This window comes from Acomys russatus, chromosome 19, assembly GCF_903995435.1.
Source record: "Acomys russatus chromosome 19, mAcoRus1.1, whole genome shotgun sequence".
In the NCBI taxonomy this organism is placed as follows: domain Eukaryota; kingdom Metazoa; phylum Chordata; class Mammalia; order Rodentia; family Muridae; genus Acomys; species Acomys russatus.
This window is the reverse complement of record NC_067155.1, coordinates 37,497,739-37,521,876: the sequence shown is the minus strand read 5'-3', so window position 1 is coordinate 37,521,876 and position 24,138 is coordinate 37,497,739. Positions and strand designations below refer to the sequence as shown.

Genomic DNA, 24,138 nt, shown 5'->3' with positions numbered 1-24,138 from the left:
CCCCCAGGTGTGTGCCTTTCTCCCAGGGATAGCGTCAAGGTCGGTGTCCTCAAAAGCAGGCTGACCTTTGGCCCCCCTGGTATTTGGGCTTTTTAAATGAAGTGATGAAATCTAAAGCCAGTATTTATACTTCGTATTGACACAATACTTGATTCTCCTTTTTTTTTTTTTTAAATAAAAAGAAGTGTTAGAAAAATGCCTAGTATGCAGATGAAGGCAGTACAGGGGAATGTGGCTGTCGCCGTTGCCGGTACCAGTGTTACGGCTTGAGGACAGGACAGTGTGCCTGTCGAGCCTGCTGTGGCTACACAGGCATTGCGGACAATGACAGCTGTGGAGCACTGGATCTCTGCCCAGCCACACATACCTGGTGCCTCTCCTCTACTGAGAAACGATCTTAGTATAGGCCTCAGCGCGTGCGCGTAAATAAACCGAAGAGAGGAAGTACTCTCTTAGTGCCAAAGCTGGAAGACCTCCCCAGGTCACCCAGAGATCTGGATGTGGTAAAGTGCTAGCCAGGCACGGAAGGGCAAGGCAGGCTGGTATGAGGCCCGGTGCTCCAAGATGACCAGGGACTGGCATGTGGGGTAAGGGCCCTGCCTGGCTGGTTTCACACAGCTGTGAGGTGGTACACAGTAAGGCTCACCTCCCACGGGTGTTTGGGTCCAGGCCTCACCCATGTGCCTCTGGGGCCTTGTATCATCCTTGTATTTGGTAATTATCTACTCCAACGCGAGCATGAAAAGAATTCCCACCTGTCCCTCCCCCATTCCATCACTGTCACCACCCCATTCTCCAGGCTGACACTGCAAGCCCACAACTCCCTGCTCCCCAGTTCTAAAGATCCCCATATGATCATCTGAGCTGCCTAACTCTGCTGAAGGCTGGGGTGATCCATACTCACTGGACTTCCTACATGGCCCCAAAGGCTGGTCCTGGCTGCTTGGCAACTTCCACTACGAGTTAGTAACATTGGTTTTATCGATTCTGTGCAAACTACATCTCCTCAGATGGAGACTACCCAAGTTGGTCCACCTTGAGGAGAATTAGGGAGATACATGAGGTCCTTAGCCCTGGCTGTAATCCACTGGGCATGCTCCGTGGGGTCCAGCACCTCCTGAATAAACCACAGGCCCAGATAGACAAGAGTCCTCAGAGGTGCTGATGACTATAGAGTTTTATTTTGAGGTCTTTAAAGGGGCAAGCCTGACTTTCCCTGCCCTTCCCTGCCAGGTGCACAGGTTGAGAGAAGGCTCTGAGACTAATGGCTGCCAGGCTTCCCGTCCTGATGGCCACACTGACCACCTTAATGCTTGCTGAGGAAACAAGAGCCCTCGCCATGAAGGTTCTAGCCAGGCCTGGCCTCCTGGCCAGCTGCAACTCTCCTGTGGGTGAGAGCAAGCCCAGGGACCAAGGTCAGGGCAAGCAAAGGGCAACCTGAGCTCTTTAGGTCATAGGAGAAAAAAGATCCGGGTGGGCAGGGCTCTGTGACCTCAGCGTCCCGGTTTAAAGCGCTCCTTGCTGTTGCCGACCATTTTGCACCCTTTGCTCCAGGGAGAAGTCCTTGGAGGGGCTCTGTACCCTGGAACCACCCCCCAAGGTCATCCCCGAACAAGGCAGGGAGAGGCCCAAGTCATATTCCTTTGTTGCACTTCCTCAGTGGCTTTGGGTACAGACTGGCTAGGTTCTAGGGGGCCCTTGAGGGACTGGAAGCCAGGACCCTGTGACTGGCATCAACTGTATAGCCACTTGTCCTGCAGGGATAGCTCAGTGGACACCCTTTTCCTGTAGAGACCCCCTGGAGTGATGCACCCCCCCTACTTGGGACCCTGCTCCCACCACCCGCCTCCCCCTTGCCCCATCCTTCCATCACAACCACCCAAGCGCTGAAATTGACCTTCAAGCATGGACATCTGCTGTCCATGATCCTAGGCTAAGTTCATCCTTGGGGTCCCCAGTGTCTGTGCCCCAATTCTTGCACCTTCCAAAGTAGGAAAGAACCTAAACCACAGAGAGAAGAGTTCACTGCAATAGTGTGTGTGGGGTGTAGTGTGTATGTGTGTGGGGTGTAGTGTGTATGGTGTGTGTATGTGTGTGGGGTGTAGTGTGTATGGTGTGTGTGTGGGGGGGGTGTAGTGTGTATGGTGTTGTGTATGTGTGTGGGTGTAGTGTGTATGGTGTGTGTATGTGTGTGGGGTGTAGTGTGTATGGTGTGTGATGGTGTGTGGGGTGTCGTGTGTATGGTGTGTGTCATTGTGTGTGGTGTTTGTGTCTGGTGTGTGTATTGTTGTGGGGTGTAGTGTGTACTGGTGTGTGTCTGTGTGTGGGGGTGTAGTGTGTATGGTGTGTGTATGTGTGTGGGGTGTAGTGTGTATGGTGTGTGTATGTGTGTGGGGTGTAGTGTGTATGGTGTGTATGTGTGTGTGTGTAGTGTGTATGGTGTGTGTATGTGTGGGGGGTGTAGTGTGTATGGTGTGTGTGTGGGGGGGTGTAGTGTGTATGGTGTGTGTATGTGTGTGGGGTGTAGTGTGTATGAGCTATAGTGTGTGTGGTGTATGTGTGTGGGGTGTAGTGTGTGTGGTGTGTGTATGTGTGTGGGGTGTAGTGTGTGTGGTGTGTGTATGTGTGTGGGGTGTAGTGTGTGTGGTGTGTGTATGTGTGTGGGGTGTAGTGTGTATGGTGTGTGTATGTGTGTGGGGTGTAGTGTGTATGGTGTGTGTATGTGTGTGGGGTGTAGTGTGTGTGGTGTGTGTATGTGTGTGGGGTGTAGTGTGTGTGGTGTGTGTGTGTGTGGGGTGTAGTGTGTGTGTATGTGTGTGGGGTGTAGTGTGTGTGGTGTGTGTGTGTGTGGGGTGTAGTGTGTGTGGTGTGTGTATGTGTGTGGGGTGTAGTGTGTGTGGTGTGTGTGTGTGTGGGGTGTAGTGTGTGTGGTGTGTGTATGTGTGTGGTGTGTGTGTGTGTGGGGTGTAGTGTGTGTGGTGTGTGTGTGTGTGGTGTGTGTGTGTGGGGGGTGTGTATGTGTGTGGGGTGTAGTGTGTATAGTGTGTGTATATGTGTGTGTGACTCAGTGATGCTTTCTTGCATGATTTTAAGACACCAGGCAGAGCACACTTTCCCCCAAGTATCGTTAATTTGGCTGTCAGCACTTCTTGATGGTTATAATTTACAATGAATGCTCTTATTTTCATTAACTCACAAGAAAGCTTGCTGTGTGTCATTATTTGGGATTCCAGAGAGTGACCTTTCCTTGGGTTTCCTTCACAAAGCCACATGACACACCACAGGAAACCGGACCCGTTGCTGGTTGGGGCAGATATACCCAGGAACCAACAGACACCCTTTCTGTTAGAGAAAGCGTTCGGCAAGGGTGAGACCAGAGGGACGTTATGACGTTAAACTGCATGTCCGGTTCTTGGGTTCTAAGCCTGTGGGAAGATGTGAGCGTTCTCGTCCCTGACCTACAGGATCCACCCCAGGGGCTGAACCCATTTGCCGAAATTCTGTGAATGTGAAAAGGAAACTACTGATGAGATAGATTCACACATCTGAAGAATTAAATTATTTAACACTTAACACCCTGTTTCTTTTTTTTTTAATGGTGGGGGGAATCAAACAGCAGGGTTTTGCGCCAGCACCTGCTACTGAGCCACGGCCAGGCCCAATGTCTGAATTCCTAAAATGTGCATTTCTAGGGCTCTGTGATGTGTGTCAGGAACCAGCAAGCAAAGTGTTCTAAAACTGGTTGTTTTAGGTAGAGAAGATGGCTCAGCTGTTACGGTGCCTGCCACCAAGCCTGAAGACCTGCGTTCAATCCCTAAGACCCACATAATGGATAGAGACCAGACTTGTGAAAGTTGTCCTCTGGCCTCTACATTCTAACACACAAACACACACAGATAAACATAATAGAAAATAAACAAACAAAGCACCTGACTGAGATGTAACCCAGTGGTAGAGCACACACAAAGCCCCGGGGTTGGTCTCTAGCACCTGCATGACCCTAATGTGGTGACATATGCTTATAAACCCATTATTTGGGCAGTAAGAAGGAGTTCAAGATCATCCTTGGCTACAGGAGACCCTGCCTCAAGATAAAAGAAGGTTGCTTCAGGGTTGGAGATGGCTCAGAGGTTAGGAATGCTGGCTATGAGCCAAGTTTGGTGGTGCACGCCTTTCATCCCAGCACTCAAGAGACAGAGGCAGGCAGATCTCTGAGTTCGAGGTCAGCCTGGTCTACAGAGGGAGTTTCAGGACAGCCAGGGCTGTTACATAGAGAAACCTGCCTCAAAAAAACAAAACAAAACAAAACAAAACAAAAAAAAACACTACCACCACTGGCTGTTCTTCCTGAGGACCTGGGTTCAATCCCCTTACCCAGAAGGTGTACATCTCCAGCTCTAGGGATCTGACACCCTCTTCTGGTCTACACGGGCACACATATAAACAACACAAATCTTTCTTTAAAAGACTGTTTCCACTCATACCATAAATCTCAACATTTTTACTTTACTCTGTAGTTTGTCTACAGAATTACATTAGGCTGATAAACCAACAGCTGCTCAGATGTCACATGCCCCATGCTTACAAACTTTATGGGTGACAAAGGGAAGTGGGATATTCCCAAAATGTCACTCATCTTTAGGGACGGGCTGAGGGTCTCCTCGTGACCTAGCCACTCCACCAAGGCTCCTGGCACACATAGGAAGGTCCGTCCCAGCAGCGGCTGACCTCACTTTGCACACAGTGTTGGACGACAAGTGAAGGAGTGACAACCTCCGAATGGTGTTTGTGAGAACAGACCCGGTGCTACCAGTGAAGAGCTTGCAGCCCGGAGTCTGCTGTGAGCTTCCCTGATTTTGCTGGCTGCATGTGTGAGTGAAGGCGCATTGGGGGCATGCTTTTCCTGGTGTTCTTAGGGTGCAGTTGGCAAAACCAAGAGCTAAGGTCACAGGAGCCCAAATCCAGTGCCTCAAGCTAACTCAAGGCAAGGTCACTCCATTTGGAGAATCTCCATGGTCTCCACTGTTTTGGGGTACACTAGGGTAGTGTGAGGACTGCGCTCCCCACAGTTGAGTCTCCTGAGCATCCTATACTGTTAGATGTACAACAGGCAAGGACCCTGAAAGATACACCACTGAGCCTCTCAGGTGACAAGGAAAATTCTCTGACTGCCCTCAGTGAGTGAGACATCCTGCTGCCATAAGGCCAGGGCACACAGCCTCTGACGCTGCCTAGCATGTCCCCCAGTCTGTAGTAGGGACATGATCATGGATACACAGGGAGCTTCTTAAGGTGGCAACGCCATACTTCGCCATCACATGCACTTCAGACCTTAAAAGGGAGGGCAAGTGTGGACACAGCTTGTTCTCTGAGAGGCAATGGTGACAAGACAGGCACACACAGACTCTCCAGTACAGGAGGGCTGTTCGGCAGAGAAAGGATGCCTACCTCACCCAAACAGCACTCAGATCTCAACAGTCTCCCTGACACCCAACAGCCTGCCTTGCTGGGCCAGGAAAGGACACACTATCTCTGGGGCCCTGCGGAACTTTCTAGAATGATGGGAACAGTCTCTCAAGGGGCTGGATGCACCTGTCAGAACCCACCAGCCAGGAACCTGGTGATCTGGACTGACCCTCAGTGTCTCAAGAGGGGACAAGGATGGCCAGCCCCATGCCACCGCCATTATGGATGACATGAGCCCGGGAGACATATACAGAATGCTATAAAGTGAAAAGTGCTGTGGCTTTCAAGCTATGAGCAGCACAGTAGCTTGACTCAGGACTTCTCTGGGTTTGTTTCTTGTCTCGGAGACAGGCTTGTTTCCAGAGCTCCACCCAGTGGCCATCGATGGACTTGCCACCTGTGCCTTCAGGGCACTTCAAGCCTCCACAGGCTGCACAAGCCAGGGGCAGGGGGCCAGGTGCCAGGAGAGGGCATGTCAGGCAATCGCTATAGGCTTGCCTAGCCCAAGGCTCTCCCACAATGGCTTTCCTCCCAAACAGATAGTGTGGGCAATCCCACTGATGTCCACTGTCCCCACCACTGTATAGATTTACAGGAAGAAAGACTCTCATTTCTACAATTTCTGACTATAAACTTGGAGTCTTACAACACTAAGGAGTCCCATGATCCTTAGTACACCTGTCCGGGGCTAAGAGTTGGTCTTTGCCACACCATGGCTAAGCTGAGGGGTGATGGTCTGGGATGCAGCAAGGCTCCCAGAGGGATGGACGCTCTGTCACAGGGCCATTCCTTCTGTCTGCTGTGGAGGATACTGGCATCCGAGAGAGCAGGATAAAGGACACTGCATGCTATGTGGTAAGGCATGGCGGTCTGTGCGCAGGCTTATGGGTGGGGCTGCTAACTACCATGTGGGGCTCCCAGGTCACACCTGCTGTGCCAAGCACTGCAGTGGATGTGGGGGACGTAGATAAGGCGCTATCACACAGCAGTCCCACTGCAGGGGCTTATGAGGCTCCACTCTCCAGTGGCTTCTCAGGAGGAGCCTGGCTCACTTTCAGGTGTCCCCTCCACTGTGCCTTCAGGAAAGCCCAAGTGACGCCCTGTTATGGGTGCCCAAGTCCTGTGTGTGAGACACAGGCAGCTGGGAAAACAGGGATCTTCTCAGGTCTTACAGCTCCCTCACGCTCTCTTGGTCAGCCACACACACAGGTTCAGGTCTAAGTAGGCAGGACCTGGGCTCTCTGCGGCCACAGGACTAGGACCAAGCCCAGTGTCATGGTTCATATCAACGTGATAAGACCCAGAATCGCCTGTGAGACACACCTCACATGTTGGTCAAAGATTTTCTAGCTTCCGTTAACTGAAGCGGGACCTCTCTGTAAATGTGGGCAACTCCATGCCATAGGCCGGCAGCCCAGACAATAAGGAGAAAGCGAACAAGGAAGTATTGGCATTCGCCTCTCTCTGCTTCCTGACCACAGAAGCCCTGTGGCCAGCAGCCTTCCCTACATGCCTTTGCCATTCCTGCCATAATGAGCTGTAACCTCTCAAACCAGGGGCCCCAAATCAAAAGTAACTTTTATTCACCAGCTTGAGATTGTCATCACTGAGGCTTACTGCTGAGTCAGCTCACCCTTTCTAGTTCTTTCTATTTTTTTTTTTTAAAAAGATTTAATTATTTACTTATTATGTATGCAGTGTTCTGCCTGCATGTACACCTGCTCGCCAGAAGAGGGCACCAGACTCATTATAGATGGTTGTGAGCCACCATGTGGTTTCTAGGAACTGAACTCAGGACCTTTGGAAGAGCAGCCAGAGCTCTTAACCTCTGAGGCATCTCTCCAGCTCTCAACTCTGGCTGGCTGATTCAACTCAGCTGTTCTGGCTCAAACTCCTCTCCTAGCTGACTGATTTGAACTGGCTTCTCTCAGTTTCTCAATGAATTGCTCTGCTTGGCCTCAAACTAACTCTAGCAATTTGTTCTAATCTTCTGGCTCTTATTCTCTGGCTTGCTCTGTCATCTGTTGCTGTAAAAACAGTCCCAGTAAAAACTACCTCTGACCTCCACGAACTCCACTCCCCTGCACTGCCTCTCAACTGACTGAACTCCACTTCCCTGCCTCTCCCTGCGCTCTCTTAAGTAGCCTCTTTCTGGTGCTGTTCTCATGAGAGTTGGGCGTACCCTATTGTGTCAAATCTTTCTTTGATTCAACACTTTGTCTGCCCCTCAACTAGACAGTCACTTTCAAACATGGCTGCTTCCTTCTATAAACTAACCTTACTTTCACTGTTTGGGATTAAAGGTGTGTGTTTAGGGCGTTGTCTGCACTCCAGACAGATTGTAGTAGCCTTCCAGTCAGATCACATAGACCTAGAAGGCCTTTGCATGTGATCCCTTGCCAGAGCAGCCATGTTGCTGGATTAAAATTGCCCTACACCCTTCTTCCCTTAAATTGCTTCCTGAGAGACAATTAGGGCACATCCGTGAAACAGTAGCTGATACGGTCGACACAGCACAGGAAGGGCTGTGCTGCAACTACACACGGGGACACGACATGCAGCTACAAGGCAGCTTTCAGCACAGCAAGCTGGAGGTGGTGAGAAATAGCCATGGGTGCAGACAACTCAGGATTGTGGGCTCTGCATGCATGGGCTCACACCGTGGCTTCACCCTGAGTTTCCCTGTGTCTGACTCAGGCTGCATGGCTGATGCAGGCATGTGTTAGAGGCCCCTGGCCCACAGCTAGGAAGGGAGGTGGACAGGGAAAGGTGACACAGTAGCCCCACGTCCTTTCACTAAAAAGGAGGGAATGGCGAAGGGTGACATCCTAGTCAGGGTTACTACCACTGTGAGGATACAAAGCAAGTTGGAGAGGAAAAGGCATTATTGGGCTTACACTTGCACAGCGCTGTCCATCACTGAAGGAATTCAGGACAGGAACTCAAACAGGGCAAGAACCTGGAGGCAGGAGCTGACGCAGAGGCAGTGGAAGGTGCTGCTTACTGGCTTTCTCTCCATGGCTTGCTCAGCCTGCTTTCTTATAGAACCCAGGACCACGAGCCCAAGGATGGCACCGCCCACAGTGTGCTGGGCCCTCCCCCATCAATCACTAATTAAGGAAATGCTCTACAGGCTGGCTTAGAGTCCAATCTTTTGGAGGCATTTTCCCAGTTGTGGTTCCCTTCTCCCAGATGACTGGCGCCTGCATCAAGCTGACATGAAATTAGCCCACGAAGGTGGAGTGGCAAGATGGGCCCGGGTCCAAGTAGCTGGTCTGAGACTCCAAGCTCAGTACAAGCTGAGCAAAACCTGTACGGGCTCTTGGGGTTGGGGAAATGGCTGTTTGCAAAGCACTTGCCTTGCCAGCACAAAGACTTGAACTCAGTTTCCAGAGCTGACATTAAAAATACCAGGAGTATCTGGGTGGTGGGTAGCGCATGCCTTTAATCCCAACACTTGGGAGGCAGATGCAGGCAGATTCTGTGAGTTCGAGGCCAGCCTGGTCTACAGAGCAAGTTTCAGGACAGCTAGAGCTGTTACACAGAGAAGCCCTGTCTCGAAAAACCAAACTAAAACCAACCAACCAAAGAAACAAACAAACAAAAAACCCCAACATCAGCTGAGGTAGTAAGCACGTGTCTTCCCTCCCAATGATAGGGCCGAAGAGAGAGTTAGATCTCTGGGTCTCACTAGCCTAATGAACGACCCTGTCTCAAAGGAAGAGGATGGAGCTCCTCACGGTGACACTGGAAGTTGATCTGTGGTATCCATGCACATGTGCACCACCATCACCGCACCCCCCCAGCCCCCCCCATTTTAAATAATCCAAAAACCTGAACAAGCTTTCTCGGAAAACTCAGAGTTCCACAGGGAAAGCTGCGCATCCTTGGCAGACCACAACATCCCATGACAGGAAGCAGCCAGGCAGAGCTGGAGGACCAAATCCACATCCACAGCACCCAGGAACTGGCTCAAGCTCCCCACTGCCCTCAGCAGCAGCATTAGGGGAAGACGGAACAATTACAACGTACTGCATTAAAACCCCCAAATCACCCAGGAGTCCATGGAGATGTGCACCAATCAGAGGCCGAGGGAGCGAGAAAGGAGGGTGACGGTGGACGCCCTACTTCTGGCAGTGAACACTCACTGCAAATAGCCAAGGGGACAGCTGGCATGATGGCACACGCCTGCACAGTCCTCTAAGAGCCTGAGGCAGGAGGATCGAAGTTCCAGGCCATCCTGGGATATCCTGTCTAAAAAGAAAAGAAAAAGAAGAAGAAAAAGGAGAAAGAGAAGGAGAAGGAGAAGGAGAAGGAGAAGGAGAAGGAGAAGAAGAAGAAGAAGAAGAAGAAGAAGAAGAAGAAGAAGAAGAAGAAGAAGAAGAAGAAGAAGAAGAAGAAGAAAAAGAAAAAAAATTGGGTTGCAGAGATGGCGCAGAGGCTAAGAGCACTGTCTGTTCTCCCAAAGGTCCTGAGTCCAATTCCCAGCAACCACATGGTGGCTCACACCCATCTATAATGTGATCTGATGCCCTCTTCTGGCCTGCTGGTATACATGCAGACAGAGTACTGCATGCATAATAATAAATAAATCTTAAAAAAAAGAAAAGAAAAATTAAAACTGGGTGGTAGTGGTGCACACCTGTAATCTCAGCACTCAGGGAGGCAGAGGCAGGCGGATCTTGGAGTTCAAGGCCAGCCTGGTTTACAAAGCGAGTCCAGGACAGCCAGGGCTACATAGAGAAACTGTCTCAAAAAATAAAAACAAAACAAAAATTACAAAACCAAATAAACAATTATTGGGACATGGCTCAGTTGCCGAGGGCCCGCCCGGGATGCACAAAGCCAGGAGTTTTAATCCCAGCACCCCATAAGAGAGGTGTGCATACCTCCAACCCCAGCACTCGGAGCAGAGGCAGGAGGACTGGGAGTTGAAGGTTATAGACAGCCAGGTGTTGTCAGCCTCAAATCTGTCCCAAAACTCCTAGGAAGAGCCTGCAGCTATCACCATAGAGCCAGCCAGATGATCACTTGGTATTATACTGGGGCTACAACCCGATGTGCGCAGCACTCCCTTGGGGATCCTCGGCAGGTTCAGTCTACAGCACTTGGTGGGAAAGCCACAGTGGCCCAGGACAGACTCCAGGCCGAGCCTGCACAGACTGCACCAGGCAAGGCCTAGCTCCAGGTACGCAAGACACAGGATAGCTTGTTCCCCCTAAGTGTTGAGTACTCGGGCCAAAAGAGCCTGTTAGGCAGTGTGTCCGAGTCACTGTAAATGAGGACAGATGCCAGACAGACAGCTAAGACACTAGAGACAGACGAGGGGAGGGGGCAGGGGGGAAGCAGGGATGAAGAAGAGTCAAGGCCAACACAGTGAGGACAGATGTCCCACAACAGACAAGTACTAGGGACAGAGCCCTGGTACCTAGCAGGAGCCAAGACCAGATGGACACTGGCCTTTCAACCCTCAGTCCCAACTCCAAGCCTCACCATGAAAAAATTTCATACAGGCCGTTCCAGGAACCTGTTCCCCTGACCATTGGCCCTCACCTTAGCCAGCATGACATAGTGTGGCAAGCTCACCCTCCATCCACCCCAGGCCAGCCTCTGGATCACATACTGAGTTCCTTCCATAGGCTCCCGGATGGCAACGCCCGATACCCATCAACTCTCCAAACTGCAGGGTCATAGAAAGAGGCACTGAAGAGGGGTACAAAGGGGGGTCACTTAGAGCTGTTACCTAAGAGACCTGTTTGCTACCAGAGTTTCAGGGACACATGTTGGCAGTGTGTTCTGCAGGAGGTGCCCACAAGGCGGCTCAGACACACGGTATCCCTGCCCACCCTGTACACCCACAAGACCAACGTTGCAGCTGCCTTGGGGCTCAGAGGGTTGGGGTGAGCCACCGGCCAACTACAAGACTTGACAGTGTTCCTACTTGAGCCTGGTGACGTTGCCCAGCCTTGTCCATGTGCCTCACATAACCAACCTAGCGGAATTATAACACCCCTCCTCCGCTGCCCCCCCCCCGCCAGAGAAAGCTGTGCTTAAAATGTAAAGATGTGGCGGAGTTGAGAGGATCAGAAAGTCATCACTGTGGACGCAGTCTGAAGTGACACACGGAGAAGCCTTGTCTGCTTTCTGTCCCTGGGCTGTCTCTTCTCAAGTGCAATCATTTGGCGTGTGGCATTTTAGGTCCCACTTTTCCCACTGAGTGTGATGTCTCAAGGACCACCCACATTGCTGTGTGCTAGAACCTGTTTCCTCTTCATGCTGACTGATGTCTGGCTGTACAGACACACAGGGGTGCTGTTCTGGTTGCTCCCACCACCTAGCTGTGTAACTGACCTGCTGAGTCTCTGTGGGAAGGAGGGCCATCCTGTAAGCTCCCCCTCCCCCACTCCCCCAGCTCTTGGTGCAGTCAAAGAAGCCTGAGGTCACCTTGCTGCCCAGGTGGCCTGTGGTCTGTGGCCACGTGATCACAGTACAAGTGACACGGAAGTGTATCCTTGCTGGGGGTGGTGGCACACGCCTTTAATTCCAGCTCTCAGGAGGCAGAGACAGATCTATCACTGCGAGTTGGAGGCCAGCCTGGTCTCCATGGTGAGTTCCAACGCAGCCAGGGCTGTGTTGTGAGACCCTGTCTCAAAAACAAAAATAATCAACTGAACAAAAAAAACCCAAGGTGTATCCTCAAAGAGGAGACAGGGAGGAAGGCGGAAGCCATCATGCTCAGCACAGGCTCAGTCAGGGAAATGAACAAATGAGGGAGGGGAGGGGAGGGAAAGGTCACGAGGGTGGGGGGGCACAGAGGGAAGGAAGTACACCTACCCACTGCCCCCTCCCACCCTATGCAAACCTTCAGTGTCCCTCCCCTCCTGATGACCCAGCAAGACTCTGCCCTTGGTGCTGGGGGCTCCTGGTGAGGCAGGCCTGTGGGCTGTGTGGGTCCTCAGCACAGCAGCATGTAACACGTAACCTGGGTGCTACGCCTTCCTGTATTCCCACAGCAGCATGAACATGTGATCCGGGGCCACATCTTCCTGAATTCTGAATTCCCACGACAGCCTGCACATCTTCCTGAATGTGTGCATCAGCAAGAGGCTGTACTCCGGAGCCACATCTCCCTGAATTCTATTCCCAGGTCAGAGCAAAAGTTCAGATCAGAGCTTTAGGGCTCCATCCAGGCAATCAGAAGCTTAGGCAAGGTTCATAAACTGACACAAAGGAAGTGGTCACTGAGCTAAGGATGAAAGTCTGACGGGGAAGTGGTTCATGCCTGGGGGCCCTGCAACACCCATGGGAACCACAGTTTACTCACAGAACCACCCAGGGGAACCAACACTGCTTTCCTCTGTCACACTTCTGGGGATGCCAGCTCACCCAAAGCCAACCTGAGCATGGGTGCTATCATCAGTCATTTTGCCAGAGGAAACTAACTCCTGGAAACGGGGTGCCGGATTCCAAAGATCACACGACCGTCAATGCAAAGAGGGGCTGCAGCAGGTCTTTGCAGGCACACACAAAAGCCAGGGTTGTCCCACATCTCTATGCTCATCCTAAGAATCCACTTGCATGAGGCAGGAAGCATCGGCACCTAAGGACACGCAGGTACAGAGGCTTGGGGCGCGGCCTCTGTGCCCTGCAATCCCCATGAGATTCCAGTGCCTGGGCTGTTGAGCCTGGGGCAGGCTAGCTGGCCACTACCTCACCTTAGCTCAAGCCGAGCTGCAGGACCTCCTCCCACTGGGCCTGGAGGTGCTGCCAAGCACCTCTCTGTGACAAGTAGAAGATGGTTCTGGAAGAAGACTGACAACACAGGGTTGTCCCTTCATCAGGGGACAGGGTGTATGACATGGAGAGGGCACATCAGCGGGTTTCAGAGAAGTAGGAAAACAGACTATGGGAAAGGGGATGATCAGCCCCCCAGGGTCCCCACCTTAGCTCTATCTCCTGCCTAGTCCCCAGGAGGGGGCCCAGGTGTTCACACAGTGGGACAAAGCCCAGGGACTCCACATGCTTTTCCTGGCTGCATCCTACCGAGGAAGCGAGGGACCACTCTCAGGAGTGACACAATACAAAAGTGCTTTGCAGAACTGCCAAAGGCCATTAGGAAGGACACAGTCAGTGGCCGCATTGAGAACTGGAGTCAAATACAGAAGTACCAGAAGTGGCCCCAAGAAAAGCAGTGGAGGGTGGCCCTCTGAGGCGCCACCAGCCTTAGAGTCCAGGAGCTGAATCAGTAGAACTCATGGCCAGGAAGGGAACACGGGAGGTCAGCGCAGTGACATGGGTTGACAGCTGCCTTCATCACACACCAGGTAGGAAGGGGGAAAGGGAGGGGGACTGACTGTCCTAGAGGAGAGAGGCCATTGGGGTGAGGCCTCGGCCATTAGGGCCTTTTCAGATTTCTCTCCCACTAGGCTCTTCCTCCCTGGGGCAGTATCTGGCATCCAGGGCTGAAAATGCACTTGAGAAGTCTAGGTCCCAGCCGGGCGTGGTGGCTCATGCCTTTAATCTCTGCACTTGGGAGGCAGAATCAGGCGGATTGCTGTGAGTTCGAGGCCAGCCTGGTCCACAAAAATGATAGCCAAGGCTAATACAGAGAGATCCTGTCTCAAAAAACAAAACAAAACAAAACCCAAAAAAACAAAGAAGTAGAAGAAGTAGGCCAGGTTCCCAGTTAATGGCTTCCTAACCCCCTTCAAGTCAAACAGCAGTAGGCAATGCAGGACCTAGCCAGAGGCCCGGATACAGCGCTGGATGGCTCTTAGGAGCACTCAGGAGGCTGACGGAAGCGCCGAGACCAGGGCAGCTTGTGACGGATGCCACGCGCGAACAGTCCGCAACACTGCAAATGTGTGCATGCACAGGGGTGGGAGTGCAGGTAAAGACCACTGCATTTTAAGATTTTAAAGCAGTGCCCCTAAGGCTGTTTACCTCCATCTGGCTGGGGTCCTCCCTTCTGAACTTGGCATCTCCGCTCAGGACTCCTCCCAGCCAGCATCATGGCATCCAGGCCAAGGCCTGGTGGAGAGGACGCTGGACACCAGCAAGCCGACGTGCCTTCTGGCATCACGTCCAGCCACAGCCCCTCTCAGTGCAACCCCAAGGTGTAGCTATAGCCACTGACACGCAGGGTAGTAAGGGGTGCTTGGTGTCACCTGCCATCCAGGCCGGAGTGTTCAATGTCCTGAGTTACCCGGTGTCGGGGACAGAGGGGGAGAGATCCTCAAGCATGTGGCAAGGTTCCAGGCGCTGGTTTGCACTGGTTGGGAGGACTTTTCCTCGCTGGGTGGGGCGTCAGCTCCTATTTTAGGTTGCAAATGTCTTTGCCTTCTGGGAGGAACCTCCTGCTAGTGGCAGCACACTTCTGCAAGAAAGCTCTGGAATCCCTCAGACTCACACACGTCACTCCTCCACCTCAGACATAGGTCCATTTGGATTCTTCTAGGTCACATGGTCCAACCATAGCCCGCTTAAACATAGTGTGTGGCTTGGACGACTCCAGGCCGAATCCTGTTTTTCCTTAGGAACTGTGGGCGTCTGTGCCAGCCTGTCTTTGGCAAGAGTGGAGCAGTGGAGGGGAGACTGGATGAACACAGAGCATGCCCTAGCCTCGTGGCAACCTCCCATTGCTGACGGAGACTTGTGTGGACCCCAGGGCCTGGCACAGGTGAGCGCTTTTTTTTTTTTTTTTTTTTGAGTGTCCTGGGGAGATAGCAGCCTCTGTCTACCCAGCTTGTCCTCCTGTCTCTGACTTGCCAGTGAGTGCGCCCAGGAGCCATTCACAGCGGTGGGAAGTTTGTGACACCGATTCCTCCATGGTACAGGTCAGTGCCATTAAGTAAAACAGAATTGCAGCCTTTGGTATGGTGACCTACCTTCTTTCTGAAGGAAGGGTAAATGGCAACTCCGGTCGGCTCCCACAGTGAAAGGGGAAAGGTCCGAGGACAGTCAGAAAGGAAAGCGAACGCCAGCAGAGCCGTCCAGTCAGGTTAATTGCTATGCGGGGGACTTTCAGCTATGGGGGGGGGGATGGGGGTGGGGGGGGGGGCGTGGAGCGAAGCTGGTGTGGCAGAACATGTACAGAGAAGGCGCTGTAGTAGGCACATCCGGAATGTGTGTTTGCACGGGGGCATGAAACCCAAAAACAGAGGACTCCTTTAGCTTGACTGCAGCAGGGTGAGGCGGGACAGGAAAAGAGACTTTGGAAACTGGAGCGATCAGGCTCGCCACCTCCACACAAGGTGGGCTTTGTACATGTCTCTGTAAGCCAAGGCAAGGAGAGTTGCTGGTTGGATGCCTTGCCAAGCGCGGCTGGTCGGTCAGCTGACTTCCTAAGACCTCATATTCTCCCAGTGATGCTCTACGGTGCCTCCGTGGGGCCAGTTAGCAGAGCCAAGACCACAGCCATGAAGGGGAAGCCGCTGCATCGCCTGCTCCCCTGAAGATACATGTGGACACAGCTGTAGTGTTGATGGCTCACTGGGCCCCGGAGACAGCTGCGCCTTCTGAAGTGCTGATTTGGTCAAGCACTCCACTGCCCTCCTGTCCCCTCGGCTGGGCCTCACCTCTTTGGCTATGGCTGGCCGAAGACCTTCCTCCTGCCATCAAGCAGCTGGCCAAAAGAGCCTGGAGGACATGCCGCTGGAGGAAGGAGCAGCAAGGAGGGACCACGGAGGACGCAGAGAGAACCCACCAGGATTTCCTCTCAGAAGCCCTTGCCACTACGGTGCAGGCCAGATTTCTTTGCCATCCCTGCTAGGGTACCAGGTATTGCAGAGGAAGGGCAGGAAAAGGGCTGATCATCTGACAATCCCCCCCCCCCCCCCCCCCCAATTAGTATGAAGGCACCCTCCACAGTGGCTGTGCACATTCTCACAGAACCACAGCGACTAAAGCCACAAAATATCAAACCCCTCTCCTGGTGACCTCTCAACTACTTCAGCCCTGCCCTCTAACACAGGAAGGCTCAACCCCTTGCTTGGCATCTCAGGCAAATCCTGCTTCGGGGGAGGTGGGTGGGAAGTCTGGATCATGCATTCTAGCCCCAGGCATCGCGTGGGTTTCTACTCAACAGCCCTAAGTAGCTATTTAAGCTAGCGGATCTCAGAACAGCTGAAGGCCTCAGGTGGCATGTGGGGTCAGGGACGGTCAGCTCCAGTGCTCAGGGCTGGCACTTTGTGGTGAGCTTGCTTCCTAGCATTCCCCAAGCTCGGCCTTGTGGGAAAGGGGCCCACACAACTGTGCGTAAGGCAGAAGGGAGACCAATGGCCAGCACATGCAGAGGCCTTCCAAGAGCCGCAAGGCTCCCCCGCTCTGGGTCCATCTCTCTGCTGTCCTCTCTGGTCCTCGTGGAGGAGGAAGCTGGGAAAGCACGGGCCTTAAGTAACCAACCACAAAGAGTACCCCCATTTAATATGCTGCCAGGGAAGAAAGTGCACGAGGGTTCCTGGAAAGAAGGCTGAGGGGCATGCTGGGAGGAGGCCCATGGGGAAGCACAGAGCCAGTGTGAGGCCAGGCAGGTCTGCCCAGCTGGGCCGCACTGGTCACTGGCCCACAGCACACGGGGGCCAGGAGGTGTGCTGAGGCTCCTAGAGGCCAGTGTTTGTGTATATGTGTGCACGTGTACCCACAGTTTATGTTGGTATGTGCCCATATGCATACCTGTTTGTAAAGATGTGCCTGGCTGGGTGTGTGCACACATGGGGTGTGCCTGGTATGTACATGTTTGTGTTTCTCTGTATCCAGATGCATATCTACCAAGGTATGTGCACATGCACACTGTGTGTTAGTGTGTGCGTGGATATACACGTGTGTATGTATGCATGTTTGCATGTTCATGTGCCTGGTGGTACATGTATGCACACACATCTACCCTAGACAAAAGGCACGTGGTACCTTATCTGGAAGATTCGAGAAAAGCAAACAGGAGACTGCGTCTATCCTTAGCTTAGTGAGGGTAATTTTTTCAGTTCTTAAGACATATATAGAAACAGACAGCCTTGGAACCACTAGGACAAAGACAGACAGGCCCATGCTGCTCATTGTGACAGTCAATGTGTCCTGTGCTGCCTTTCCAGATCCCTGGGCTGGAGGTCTGAGGCTGGTGGCCCCTTGCTGGCTCTACACACCACCATGCTGTCAGCTCAAGCTCCCCTCCAAGGCCACACCTCCCGTGCAAGGCTGGCGAGGGGCTGGAGGAGGACATCAGGCCATGTATGCTAAACAGACACAATGACTCACCAGCGGGTCCGCCCTAGTCTGCAGAGCAGGAGATTGGAATGGAACCGTTTACAGAGCCAAGGCTAGAGTGGCTGAGTCCTGCCAGGAGGAGGAGACAGCTGAGGGGATGGAGCAGGGCGGAGCACAGTGGGGTCCCTCACAGGAACCCATATCTCAGGGCAACTCCGGCTTTCTGTGTAGCAGCTCAGGACTCAGTTCCCTCAACCCACTGTCCACCTCAGAAGTCTCACACACTGTGTTTGCAGGCTTCCTGTGCCCTTGGCTGGCAGTCTGTGGGGTGTCTCAGCAAACCTGGGATTCCTCAGAAGGCTCCGTCTGAGACTGACATGGCTGTGGAGGTAGCAGGGAGCCAGGAAATCCTTATGTGACCTGTGCCTCTGCCCAGTATGGTAAGGCCGCTTCACCAGCTGTGTCCTACAAATGCATGAGGCCACCTACCCCACCTGTGGGTCACACAACACAATCTCATATTTATGTCATACCTGCGCTGTTTCAAAACCAACGTGTGAGCCCCACTGGAAAGATCTGTAAAGAGAGCGTTGTGTGCCCGAGTGGGGAGGGTTTAGTAAGTGTTCTCATGGCCTTTAGAAAATGCCCTGTGCTGTGTCCCCTACACTCTTCTCCCCACCAAGGCAGCACTGGGTGAGGGGCCACACTGCCAGGAATCATTCTAAAGGGCTATTTCCAGAGTGGTGGCCAAGAGCCACTGTAGGAACACAGCATTCTCAGACGCTAGCCACAGGGAGCTCCCAAGGGACACAGAGCTGACCTTGGCAGCCCTTCTGCAGGGCTCTGGAGGCCCTCGGTTCTCAGCCTGAAATGTGTCCATGGAGTGTCTGTCCCTCATCTGTGGCGTTGTTCTAGGTTCTTCTAAGAAGGTGGGTTGGGCAGCGGTAGGAAAGTAGGATGCCGTGGCTACCCTGGAAGATTGGTGACCTCATCTGACCCTAGAGCTAGCCACCCCATTCTCAGATCTGCGCCCAAGAAGAAAACAAAAACAAAAACAAAGTGTTTACACTGGAGAGCTGAGAGCTACTATGTAAGGGCTGCGGTCTAACAGGTTCTTAGCGACAGGAAGAAACTACTAGTGGGGCAGGCAGGGACAACTTGGACACACAGTGCCAGGGAGGCAGGCACCTTGTGTGCTTGAGAAATCAAGTCCTGAAAGGTCCACACGGAGACCTACCAAGCACTAATGGAGACATGTCAACGTTGCAGGAGATAAAGCAGACAAATGGCTGCTGGGGCTGGGTGCCAAGGGCGGTCAGTGACGAAGCTGTGTCAAGGGCTGTGACCAGATAGATCCAAGGTGGTGCCTGCCAAGAAGAGTGTGTGTCATTTCTACAGATTCTTTAAAATGGCCTCAGGGAGAGGTTCAAGTTCTCAGCCAAACTAGGCTCTGATGTCAGTGGTGTTAACTCCCAGGCTGTCCCAGGCAAACTAAAGCAGGGCATGGCTGTCCTACCACCTATGAGCCGAGGGAGGTCCAAGTGCATTGCCAGACAGAAGTACGACAAATCACTAGTGCATAGCATTACCCAGTGAGAGGACGCTGGGAGCCAGCCTCGGGCTGGGCGCCCTGTGCAGCCCCACTGGTGCCTCTCTTGCCCTCTCTCCATCCCATCTGGGTCTGACTGTGGAGGAAGGGGAATTGAGGAACTGTCAAGGCTACACACAGAGAAAGCCAGGACACAGGGTGCTAGGAGAAGGCTGGGTAGAGAAGAGCAGATTGTGGAAGGTTTGGACAGGGGGCTTCAGTGGCCTTGTCACTGGTAGAGGGGCCAGGTGGTCCCGAGGTGCTGGCAAGGTCTGAAAGTATGTGACTCCGGGCTCCCAAGAAGGGCTGGACCCTCCTGACATCATCAAAGACAAGGCTGCGGATGGTGGCAGGGCATTTAAGTGTGCCAGGATGTGTTATGCACAGGGACGTCGCAATGCATGGAGTAGAAAGCTCTAGGCTACTCCTCCCCTAGCTGGCCTCTACAGGACAAGACTCTGAGGGCCAGCGAGGGAGACATGCTCGTCTAGTCTGCATGGGTTTCCACCTACTCCCAAGGGACAAAAGCATACGATAGCACCTTTGTGAAACCTTCAACTTGAGCAGGGCTGGTACAGGAAGCAGAGCTCCCAAGCATGGCTGTGTAACACCAGTGTCCACCTCTCAGGAATCAATACTTTTCTTTCACACTCCCAGCCGGGAAGGGGCGTTGGTACCCAGTACATAGTTAGAAGGCTGAGACACCCAAGAACTGAGGTGATGAAGCCAGAGTACCACTCTCTGTGGGCCCGGATGGCACTAGAAGATGCCCTGGCTACAGCACTTGGGACTTGAGTAAGGCCTATCCACCATGGGTGGCAGCCTGCATGCAGCCTCTTTCTCTGTGAATGAGATCACACAGTCTGTGGTGAGGGGCAAGTTCAGGCACCACCCTAATCCAGCAGCTGGGGACCAGAGATAGGCCACAGCCAGAGAGAGGCAGAGCCAGAGGGATGCTCGGTGATGGATGTCAACAGACGCGGTACCCAGCAGCACACCGCGCACATGAGGCATGGAGTGGCTGCAGAGATACATCAGATGTCTGCTCAGCAGCTCTGCTTCCTGACCATGGTCAGAGATCACAAGATGACTTCCCATTCCACCTGACAAGACAGACTTCAAATTGCTTCCTCCCGGCCCGGCCGTGACTCTTCATTTCCACGCCGCTGGCTCTGTAAGCACTGGCAGCTGGAAGCCATCACAGTCACTGCTGTGTCTTTTTAGACTGAAAGAGACAGATACAATGAGGAGCCCACAGGCCCACGGGGAGTAGCAAAGGCTGGCTAGTGGCAGCGGTGCCGTAAACATCCGAACACACCTCAGACTCATCAAAGTCAAGTCCAACGCGGCATCACGGGGCCAGGGATGGTCACCCAGAGAGAACTGTCCTCTGGGTCTGAAGATTGACCGAGTGAAGAGGATGGCAAGGTACAAAGAGTGACCTGGTGGCTGGGGTGGGATCCTTAAGCTTCAAACCTAAGAGGCCTGTGGACGGATAGGGCCTGGCATGGACTCTAGAGTCTATAATAGTATGCACTGGGAAATGCTCAAAATTAGTTAATTAACAAAAAAAAAAAAAAAAAAGACAGGGGCTGGAGAGAGGGTTTGCTGGCTTAAGAGCACTGGCTCCTCTTTCAGAGGACCTTGGTTCAGTTCCCAGCAGCCACATGGGTGGCTCACAACCGTTTGTAGCTTAAGTCTCAGGGGATCCGACACCCACTTCTGACATCAGTGAGCACTAACCACACACATAGTATGCAGACACACATGTAGGTAAGGCAACCACGCACATAAAAAGAATAATAATTTTAAAAAGTAAATGACAATGAAATTATAAAAGCAAAGAACTTGGGGCTGAGAGTGCTTGTTATTTTTCCTGAATAACCCCAGTTCCAGGGGACCAACGCCCCCCGCTCGCCTCTGGTCTCTGCAGGCACTCACATGCACACACCCACAAGCATAAAGCATTCCCAGGTCTGTGCACTCTTGCCTATAAATGCATGCTGGGAGAAGACCCGCCTTGCCCATCTCCACCCCCCTCCACACACGGCGCCTCCCCTGCTGCTCCCACCTTTTCTGTCTCGTCTCTCTGTCTGGTCAGGAAGCTGCAGGCAAGGGAAGCAGGATCTCCCTGCGTGTTTTGTATACACAACAGCTATTGTAGCCTTTGGTTTTTGTTACTGTAGGAAAACACAGCTTCTTTAGATATCATAGTGGGGAGGCATGGCAGCAAGCAGCAGGCACCTTGAACCCCAAGCGTGAGACAGGGAGAGGGAGAGGAAAAGCGAAGTGGAAGTAGGGCTGGGCTTTATACGCTCAAAGTGAGCCTTCCATGATCTACTTCTGCGAGCAATGCCGGAACTCCTAGACCTCCCGAGTCAGACAGCATTACACAAAACCTCGGTCTGGGTACAGAGCAGGTACACCAAGGCAAACTGTAGACACACTGTGTGTATCAGCCAGCCCAGGCCAGCACACACACACACACACACACACAGATACACACACAGATACACAGAGACACATGCACAGAGACACACACGCGCGCACACACAGACACACACACATGCACACACACAGAGACACACAGATACACAGACACACATACACACAGAGACAAACACAGACATAGACACACGCACATACACAGAAACACAGACACACATACACACAGAGACAAACACAGACACACGCACATACACAGAAACACACAGACACACATACACACAGAGACAAACACAGACATAGACACACCTACATACACAGAAACACACAGACACACATACATACAGAGACACGCACACACAGACACACAAAAATGTATGCGTGTGGACCGTTTTCAGAGCAAACAAAAGCAGACTCTGGAGCTAAGCCAGTCTTCAGGAACCCCATTAAAATTATGGCTCCACTTTTATCACCCTTCATTTCCTTTGAATAAACAGCAATACTATTTCCTAGCCTCCACTACTATTTGGTTAAATTTTAAAGGGAGGAAGGGGCCATTTGTATGGAAACAAAATTATTTCATTTACCAAAGATGGGCCGGCAGAGCACTGGGGCTGTCAGCATCCTTATTTAATGGCCTGCCCAGGAATTTACAGCTACCAAGTGATTTCTGGCCAATAGGGCAGGAGGTCTGGCCACCCCAGGGAGCTTCCACGACATCTCTGCCTCCACAACACCCTACCCCGGTTTTTAGAACAAGGTCCCTTCAAGGGTCAAAACTGGCTGGAATCTTCTAGAATGTCTCAGAATCTCAAATACAAAGGCCTGCCTGTCTCCAGCAATGGCAGCAAGTGCTGGGGGACTCAGTGCTGGGGCCCCCTAGAACCCTGTTCCTGGGAATCACTAGCTGAACCCTTCAAGAGAGACAGACTGCTGCCAAAAGCCATGATCCAAGGCCACAGTTAGTTGCTGAGCGGCAGTGGGGTCCTTGTGGGTCAGCGGTTAGGGTGCCTGGGGTTTCTCATGTTTCATCCTGCACCTTTTAACACCAGGCCCGCCGGAGATGTCTGAACCTCAGCCCTTGCTCTTGACACCAAGACTGGGCCCTTACATCCTTCCTCCATCCACACAGAGGCTGACACTAGGCCTGCGTAGCACAGGTATCTCCTGCTGGGTCAGTCATGTGGGCCGGTCATGTGGCGACAAAGCATATGCTTCTGTTGCAGGTCTGACAGCTCTCCTGAAGATGGACCGTCACAACATGTCCTGGGTCCGCTACCCGAGCCATGTGTCCCCAGCTGTGGAGGACGTCATCGCAGCACAGAGCGTCATTTCTAGGTGCACGCATGTGTATGTAGCAGTGTGTGTCCCACTGAGCCTAGTGACTGGGCTCTTCAGTCTGAGTGTGTTCATCCGGGGCTGTACTCGGCTGGGGGTGCTGGACAGGTTCCTTGCGGGCCTCACGGTCACTAGCATCTTGGCGACTCTACTGTCCCTCAATGCTGCTAGCCGGCCCGACTACATGTACACGACACATCTGGGCTGCGGAGCGCTCTCTTTCTTCTCCAACGTCTGTTACTTCACAGCCCAGCACCTGCAGGGAGCCATGCTCAAACTGTCCCTTCTGCCGGGATCTTCGGGCTGCCGGCTCTTGGCGAGGCCTGTGGTGAGCCTCGCTGCCATCGGGGGCTGTGCTGTCTGTAGCTCACTCATCCTGGTGTCCCTGCTGGGCACATTTGGGGAATTGCACACAACTACCATGTGCCAGGCAGATCCACTGACTGCATGGCCCGAATACGAGATTGTCAAGTTCAGCCTGGGCTTCGCACTTGCTCTGAGCTTCCAGATGGTTCTCTTCTTCCTGCGTGCCACACAGCCAGCCTGGCGGGTGGCACCTGCTCAGAGGGATATTACAGACTCTGGGCGCTGGGTGGTACTGGCCGTGGCTCTCAACATGTTTGCCTGTAGACTCTTCTTCAATGCGGTCCTCCTGCATCGGGCCCGGCTGAAGCTGTGGAAGGATGTGGGTTCCCCAAGGGATGAACTGCTCATGAACCTCGCAGAGCTGGTCCTGTCCGGAGAGAGCTGCATCAACTCGGTGGCCATCCTCCTTCTCCACACACCGTGCAGACTCGGGTTGCTGGGCCTCTTTGAGCACCTCACACAGCGATGCAGGCAGGGGCTGGACAACAGCATGCCCTTGAACAGAGTAGGGGGCTAGACAGGGCCTGCCTGCTGGCACAGGCCACACCCCTTCCTGGTGTTCAGGGAAGACTGCCTTCGCAGAGAGCTTGAACCGGGTTCAAGTGTTTTGGAGGGCGCTTACGGAACATTAACTTGCCTGTATTCACCTCAACCTATGCAAAACAAGACAGTTTCTCTTCCGAGACCCACAGTCACAACTTGAGGGACACAGTGACATGGGTACAGAGGCTGAC

At 52.8% G+C, this 24,138-nt stretch overlaps 1 protein-coding gene across 1 annotated transcript; it reads left to right on the top strand.

The window, feature by feature from the left end:
• Positions 1-14,568: 14,568 nt before the first annotated feature.
• LOC127203336 (uncharacterized) lies at positions 14,569-24,138 on the top strand. Its single transcript, XM_051162114.1, has 2 exons — positions 14,569-15,145; positions 22,833-24,138. The coding sequence occupies exons 1-2, from the start codon at positions 15,065-15,067 to the stop codon at positions 23,919-23,921; spliced, it is 1,170 nt and encodes a 389-aa protein (XP_051018071.1). The 5' UTR covers positions 14,569-15,064; the 3' UTR covers positions 23,922-24,138.